The sequence below is a fragment of the Humulus lupulus genome, chromosome 8, assembly GCF_963169125.1.
Source record: "Humulus lupulus chromosome 8, drHumLupu1.1, whole genome shotgun sequence".
Classification (NCBI taxonomy): domain Eukaryota; kingdom Viridiplantae; phylum Streptophyta; class Magnoliopsida; order Rosales; family Cannabaceae; genus Humulus; species Humulus lupulus.
This window is the reverse complement of record NC_084800.1, coordinates 10,142,468-10,151,217: the sequence shown is the minus strand read 5'-3', so window position 1 is coordinate 10,151,217 and position 8,750 is coordinate 10,142,468. Positions and strand designations below refer to the sequence as shown.

The 8,750-nt window shown below is 27.4% G+C and overlaps 2 protein-coding genes across 2 annotated transcripts; both read right to left on the bottom strand.

Moving 5' to 3' along the window:
- Positions 1-486: 486 nt before the first annotated feature.
- LOC133794995 (uncharacterized) lies at positions 487-1,451 on the bottom strand. The gene is made up of 2 exons (XM_062232449.1): positions 1,421-1,451; positions 487-1,331 (listed from the first exon to the last, which is right to left on the bottom strand). Exons 1-2 carry the CDS (start codon positions 1,449-1,451, stop codon positions 487-489), a joined length of 876 nt encoding a protein of 291 aa, XP_062088433.1.
- A 2,518-nt stretch (positions 1,452-3,969) lies between these two features.
- LOC133793485 (uncharacterized) lies at positions 3,970-4,418 on the bottom strand. The gene is made up of 2 exons (XM_062230828.1): positions 4,145-4,418; positions 3,970-4,075 (listed from the first exon to the last, which is right to left on the bottom strand). Exons 1-2 carry the CDS (start codon positions 4,403-4,405, stop codon positions 3,971-3,973), a joined length of 366 nt encoding a protein of 121 aa, XP_062086812.1. The 5' UTR covers positions 4,406-4,418; the 3' UTR covers position 3,970.
- Between the last annotated feature and the right edge of the window lie 4,332 nt (positions 4,419-8,750).

Here is an 8,750-nt window from a genome sequence, read left to right as displayed (position 1 = left end):
ACAAGAAAACAAGCCATTACCGACGGAGCAAACCGCCGGCAATAGTCAAGAAACCCGCCGGTAAAAGTAATACCGGCGGTTTCCGCCGGCAATAATCCGCCGGTAAAAACCGGTCGGTAAAAGTCATTATTACCGGCGGAACTAGCCTCCCGCCGGTAATAATATTATTACCGGCGGATCATTACCGGCGGATCCCGCCGGCAATAATTTGGTCAGAATTCACGTCTGACCCATTAATACCGGCGGTCTCCGCTGGCAATAATCCGCCGGTAATAATAAAATATATTTAAAAAAATAATTAATTTTTATAAATTATATATAATTAATATTAAATAACTAAACTTATAATTAAAAAAATTTAAAAATAAAATCAATATTATTTATATTAATAACCAAATTAAAAATACAACTTTAAAATACTAAAATTGTCTTTTCAAAAAAAAAAAAACATACACTTAAATTTAATAGTAAATAATAAAACCTAAACTAATTATTATTGTCTTCATCAAAATGTTCATTTAAAAAATCTTCAACATTCGTGCTTCGACTCAGACCTTCATGAGACTGTGGTGCTGGCGGCGAAGGATAATATGGTCGAGGCTGTGGACGAATCAAAGGAGACTGCTGTTGTTGTTGATTCGGAGAAGTGTAGTACTGCTGATTATAAACGGGCTGCTGTGTCGATCCTCCATAATGAGGATATACCGGCTGCTGCTGCATGAACGGCCCAAATTGACCATACATATGTTGTTGTTGCTGCTGCTGCGGTAATCCTCCAAACTGACTTCCCATAGGTTGTGTCTGAGAAAACTGGGAAGAAAGTCCAAACATATAATTAAAAAGTGGCGACTGAGAGGAACCACCAGATATGTTTGGAGAATTTTGTTGTGGTTGCTGTGGCATCGACGACGTCCCCGGGCTTTGATTAGACGTACTACCTTGTTGTTGAGAAGGTAAGAACTGCTGCAATAAACTTTCATAGCGTGGGTCATGGAGAGAAGAATCAGTCTGAAAATTTCCTGACTCGACTTTATCATGCATCTTAACCCACATCTCAGCCAAAACTCCCATCATCTCTGGAGTCACATTAGTAGGAACTTGTGACTGATTTTGGCTTGGACTTTGACTTGTGGAGCTAGATGCTGATTTCTTCCCTTTGCCTTTAGGCCTGTATCCCACTCCTATTTGATAATCAGACCTCGAGCCAAGAACTTTATCCATAACCTGATACTGTATTGATTTAGCAGTAGAACCTTCACTAGAAGCAGATTCAGAACCTGACCGACTACCACTACAAAAAACTCCACTTTCAGTGACCAAGTTTTCAACGACTAAATTGAGTTAGTCACTAAAAGATAGTTTTTGCGACTAATATTTAGTCGTGGAAAGATTTAGTTGTAAGACAAGGGTTTAATTGTACCAAAACAACTAGCGACTAAATTTTTAGTCATTGTTTAATTTGTTTAGTGACTAAATTTTTTGTTAGTCAGTGAAACTTTGGCGCCAAATTGTTGTTTTGGCGGGAATCCTTTGTTTCGGTGACTAGAATTACTTAGTCGCTAAAGGATGTGTATTTACGACTAACAACTAGTTGCCAAAAGTTAAATAATTTTTACCAACTAATGATTTAGTGGGAGAAAACGTTAGGAATTTATAATTATAGATAGTTCACATTTACCAACTAATTATTTAGTCACTAAAAAGAGCTAAGATTTAATAATGAAAAAAACAAAAGCAAAATTCATTGCCACAAATTGTAATTTTTTCTCAACTAAATACTAGATTAATAATAATGTAAGTATCAAGGAAGCAAACATAATTATAACATATGGCATATCTTTCAAAAATAAACAAATAAATATTACATAATCTCACTTTTATTTTCTTATTACATTAAAATATATTTTATTTGACAAATATTAATAAAATTTGTTAAAAATTTTTATTAACCTGAATAAATATAAAATAAATTGATTAATAAAACGAATATTAATATGAATAAAAAAACTAATTTTTATCATCACCCATGATAGTCTCGTAAAAAAATAAGAAAAATCCATTAAATCAAAATGTTGACAAAGAAAAATGAGTACAATCAAAATAATATAATGTACTAAGTCATCCATAAGCGTAGTAATAAATAAAAATAATATAATGTACTAAGTCGTTCATAAATAAGTGATCGACATCAATTGACAGTTGCAGGTGGTGGCGGTGGTGGTGGTTGGAAGCCAAAAACAGGATGATCGCTAGGTATGTCCATAATGTTCTTTAATTGTTGCAAAAACTCGTGTCGTTCATTTCTTACCTCTTCAAGAATCTCATTTCGTATTGTTTCTCGCATATTGGCAACACGATCTTCAACTATTTTCTCAACTTGGTGGTCTGATTTCTTTTTATTAGGGGCGGGTCCTAATCCAGGTATATGACCACATCTCTCATTACCCAAAACTTCAGCAAGAATTTCATCCTCCATTACTTCTTCGTTATTCTCTTGACGTTGTCGCCTTAACTCATCCATTCGCTCCTGTAATTTTAAAACAAATAATGTTAGAAGAAAATTATACAATATAATTTGGAAAAATATAATAAGTAAAGACATACATATCGTGTCCTTGCTTCCTCATTACAGCAACCATTTTCCACATTCCAATGGGTACCCCTAAATAGCTCAATTTCCCCAACATTATTAACTGAAGACTATTCAAAAAAAAAAAAAATTATTAGTATAAATATTGAAGAGAAAATAAAGTCATTTATGTCTTGTAAATAAACTTACTCCTTTTGTTCGATGTTGAATAAAAGACTTGGATCCACCTCGATGGTTATACGGTACTTTAGCTTTATTTTTAGCCGCTGAGACCGAACGATTCTAAATAATTTAAAAATAAATGACATTATGTTATGTTAATACTATGTCATTAATTAAATATATGAAAATATAAATTATACCTGCCAATTATCATTGTTAAAGATATTGTCGCATAACCAACTCCAATCTTCATCTGTAACTCTAACATCTGTAGGTCGATTGATTCGGGGATTTCTTCCATTTTTGACAACATCTTTGTAGTGGCAATGAAGCTTTTGTCGATAATTTTTGTAACGATTTGCACAATGGCGTTCAATGACAACATACATGGTTCTTTCATTATCAGGTTGAATGATGAATTTATCCTACATAAACACACTAAAACAATTAATATTTTATTAATAGAGAGATGTCATATAGTAGAAGAAATAATATATGAATAAAATAAGTAACCTTAATACGAGTGTTAATCATTGCCTTGTCCTCTTTTGAAACTTTGCTCCACCCTTTCACTCTAAGCGGTGCATGATTTCGTACTATGAAACCAACTTCAGATGCGAATCGTGAAGCATTGGCTCCGGTAGGGTGAAGTTCTCCATCTCTAGCTGATATTGGTAATATTTTTTTTGTGTCAGCAACAATTTTGCTCGTGCCTTTACTCCTGTTAGGTCCACGAGTTCTTTTCTTGGGTTGGGCTATTAAAAAAGAAAAAAATATCATAAAAACATTAGATAAATATACTAATGCAAACTATATAAATATATTAAAAAAAACATACCAATAGATTCTAAATCTTGTTGCTCATTGTCAGTACTTCCTCTTGGTTGTGTTGTAGTAGAAGTATTAACTCTTGAAATAGGTAGAGGCAGAGTAGTAGCGGGGATCTCCGATGGTTGTTCAGAAGTACCCTGGATTGACGGAGTGGTATTGGGGGTCTCTAATGGAAACCGTTTTGGTGCCATTTTCCTATAAAAATTTAAATAACTAATTTTTAAGTGTTACTTAAACTTTAAAGTATAAAAAGTTATAAAATAACATAAAATAAATTACTTATGAATATTTTGCCTCTCCATCTCTTGGGTTATTTGTTCCTGCCAAAAGAAAATGTTAAAAAACCAATATTACTATAATTTAAGATCAATAAAGAAAGAAAAAACTTTAACTTACATGTAGTTCTTTGCAAGTTTCGCTAACCCAAGTCTTCGTAGATTTTTTTATATGAGTATCTTTCCAAGCATCAATAGCATGCTCATCAGGTTCATCCTACAAAATAATAGTGTTAGTTTAATTAATAATATAATAATATCAAATAAAGTTAAGTATTTTACTTACATATTCGTTACGGATCGCTGCCATTGATTTAGAGCCTTGCGTCGACAAATACTTCATTTCCTTTCTATTTTTCTTGTTCTGCGTGGATCGCGCTATAAACTTTGGGCTCAGAAACAAATCGACGATTTCTTTCCAGCTCTCCTTCGAGCACAAGTCAGGAATAGCATTGAGAGCACTATCCAAATCATTCGGATTTCCAGAATAATATTTTTGGAAATGAGAATGCCTAATATTCTTTCTCTCTGAATATCTTTTGCGCATCTCCGTATACAGAGTTCCCATAAATCTTTCAGGTTCTGGATGCCCATCGATATTATAGTAATACTAAAACAAAAATTGTTAGTTTAAATTTTTATAGACTAAAATGTATAATATAAAAAAATTAGGTATTTTTTTTTACCTTCATCTTTTGAACGACCTGGTCTTTATATTGCTGAGGAACATCTTTAAATTCTAAATAATGTCCCGACAATAGTAATGTAACTTCAGTACTCAATTGACGAACAAAAGCTTGGTGCTCAGTACCAATCACTTTGTCTGTCGCTGGATCAAGTTGCAATTCAAGTGGTTTGCCAGCATTCCGCCTTCGTTTTTCAATATTATCTAATTTTTCCTTTATTTAGATAAATTATTATTATCTAATGTTTACTAATTATTTAATTTATACTTAATTAATAATAATTAAATTAATTAATTACTAAATTAATTAATTAATTATTTATTTATTTAATTATTTATCTATTATCTAATTTTTCCTTTATTTAAAATAAATTATTTAATTAATACTTAATTATTTATTTATTAATATTCATTTAATTATTTATTTATCATATTATTAATTTAAATCTTTCCTAATTATTTAATTAATTATAATTAAATTAATTAATTACTAAATTAATTAATTAATTATTTATTTATTTATTTATCTATTATCTAATTTTTCCTTTATTTAAAATAAATTATTTAATTAATACTTAATTATTTATTTATTTAATATTCATTTAATTATTTATTTATCATATTATTAATTTAAATCTTTCCTAATTATTTAATTATAATTAAATTAATTAATTAATTATTTAATTATTTATCTATTATCTAATTTTTCCTTTATTTAAAATAAATTATTTAATTAATACTTAATTATTTATTTATTTAATATTCATTTAATTATTTATTTATCGTATTATTAATTTAAATCTTTCCTAATTATTTAATTAATTATAATTAAATTAATTAATTATTTATCTATTATCTAATTTTTCCTTTATTTAAAATAAATTATTTAATTAATACTTAATTATTTATTTATTTAATATTCATTTAATTATTTATTTATCATATTATTAATTTAAATCTTTCCTAATTATTTAATTAATTAGTTAATTATTATCTGATTTTAGCTTTATTTAAATAAATTATTATTATCTAATGTTTACTAATTATTTAATTCATACTTAATTAATTAATTATTTATTTATTTAATTAGTTATCTATTATATAATTTTTCCGTAAATTAAATAACTTATTATTATCTAATGTTTACTAATTATTTAATTTATACTTAATTAATTAATTAATTATTTAATTAATTAATTATCTATTATCTAATTTTTCATTTACTAAAAATTTATTTATTTAATTAATACTTAATTATTTATTTATTTAATATTCATTTAATTAATAATAAAAAAATTAATCATTTATTTATTTATTTATTCCACATATTTAATTATAACTATTTTAAAAGCTGAATAATTAATATGTAATTAATTGAAATTATTTTTATTTAATTAATTATATAACTACTCTTTTATATAATTACTTAATAATTGTTTACATATATTATTTAATACTTACTTTTTAATAAATACATTTTTAATTATTTAATTTTTATTATTCTCATATCAATTCCTTTCTAAGTTATTAAAATAACTTTTTTCTATAATTTAATATTTATTATATTATTTATTAATATTTTATTTATGTATCATTAAACTATTTTTTTAATAATAACAATTTATTAATAACAAATTTATTAAAATCTAAACTTCATAATATTAAAATAATTTTAATTAAACTATAAAAAAAATACATTATAACATTCTAACATTATAATAATAATTTAACAATAATAAAAAATTATCCATGTCCTAATATCTAACAATATTTTCATATACTTTAAAACTAAATAAACAAAATAAAAATGTATGAAATACAAAATTACTTACCTGTAGTCAAACAATAGCAAGATTCAGTACTCCCAATGAAGCCCTGAAATATGAACATATATATATTAGTTGTAAGTTAATGGAATATTTAAATTCAATATATATAATTAAGAAAATTGTTCATAACCAAATATTAACCCAAACTTTTTATTATATATGTATTTGATTAAAAATACAATCAGCCAAAACAAATATGAAAAGATATACATGATATTAGAAGAAAAATATAACTCAACTCAAAAATATAACTCAAACAACATCAAAAATATAACTCAACTCAAAAATATAACTCAAACAACATCAGAAAAATATAATAGATTACAATAAAAAATATATAACTACATACCCAGACAGATGTGATGAAATAATGCTGAATACAATCCAAAAAACTTTTGAAAATGGTGGATATTGCCTCGGACGAACGGAGGCGAATGAGAGTTTTTTTGAGAGATTTCTGAGATTTTTTGGCACTCGGACGAACGGAGCCGAAGGAGACGGATGGCCAGAATATATAGAATATTATTGCCGGCGGAGGTCCGCCGACAATAATAGTTCCGCCGGTAATAGTATTTAACGGTGATATTTTAATTATTATTACCGGCGGAGCCCGCCGGCAATAATCCGCCGGTAATAAGCGAAAATTAAATTGGGCGGCAGGTTGACCGCGTGAATGAAATTTGATTATTGCCGGCGGATTGTCCGCCGGTAATAATCGATTTTCCGCCGGTAATAATTAAATAATTTAAAAAATAAAAACAAAATTAAAAAAACATGATTAATACCGGCGGATTCAGTTTTCCGCCGGGAAAGATAGTATTATTACCGGCGGACTGACTCCGCCGGTAATAGTTCCGCTGGTATACCTGATTTTTGTTGTAGTGAAATTTAATTTTGATGAAGAAAAAATTGAATATAACAACACAGTTTTTAAGCAGAATGATTTTATTTTTGTTCTGAATTGTTAGTTTGGTGAATTATTTGTGATTTCAATTGAGAAAACTTTGACAAAATTTATGAATAGGGTTCTATTTGAATCATTTTACAAAACACAGGGTCTAAAATATAATTGGTCAAAATACATGATCCAAATAGGTAATGAGACAAAACACATGGTCAAAAAATCAATAAACCCAATAAAATATATCGTTGTTATAATTTTTTTTATATGAGATCATTGACCTTTATTCCCTTATTGTATGCACAACAACTTTGTGTGTTTTTGTTAGGGGGCAATTTGAGTATAGCATTGCTCATATGAATTAATAAAGAGGTATATATCTGAATGAAAAGTTATAGCAATTCCTCTCTCTCACATTAAAAAAAACTTATAACAATTCGGATCTTATTAATAGCTATATATAGTATTTATAAACATAATTATATGTTTATAGTACATTAACTACAAATCATGAATAAAAGAATAAAAAATAAATTAATATACATGAGAAAAAAAAAGTTGATGAATTGATATGTTGATTAATTGTTCTTGGATTGGATAGTAGTACTAAAAAATGACGATACAGAGAAAGGAAAATGATGAAGATTCCCATCTCTAGTGTAGCTAGCTAGCTATAAAATTCTAAAACAAAAAACTTTGTCACATCAATCTATGACTCTTGAAGGTTTTGAGATTTGTATAATGCATGGAACATTCAATGAGGAAGACAATCAGAAATGGAGCGAGGATTCACAATGAGGGTTTTTTTTTTAATTATGAGGCTAAAGTACTTTGTCTAAATTTCGAGGATTTTTCTTAGTAAAATAATAGTATATAAAATTAAAAAATTTAGGAAAAATAAAAAATTGAATGCAAGCTTAAGGTCCTGGAGCTCATGTAGTTCCGTCCTTGAAGACAATCACATTGACTTGGGCCACACTAGCTTCCTTTATTTTCTTTTTTTTCTTGAAAATAACATAAATTTTCAAAATATTGTAGCATTTCACAAATTTTATCATTTTTATTTTTTAAAATTGACACACATTTTTAAAAAAAATAAATAACAAATAACCCCTAATCTTAAAAAAATCCTCCACAAATTTAAATTATCTACCCCATGATTTTGATACGGACTCTACTTTCTTGAAGTCACCCCGGTCCCCAAAGTTTACGATCTTTAAACATTATCCCCAAGATTTTGACAGAGTCTCTATTTTATAATTATCACTCTCATATTCTTAAATCTGGTCCAGATTATGATCTAGAAACTTTTGTGTTTAATTAATAAGAATTAATCGCCACTAGGTAGACACATAAAAATTGTATATTAAATAAGAGCATATATTATTCTATATTCACACGTAGTATATATATTTTTTCTCATATGTATAAATAATAAAAATATGTTCTCACACTTTCAAAAATAATAGTAATCATA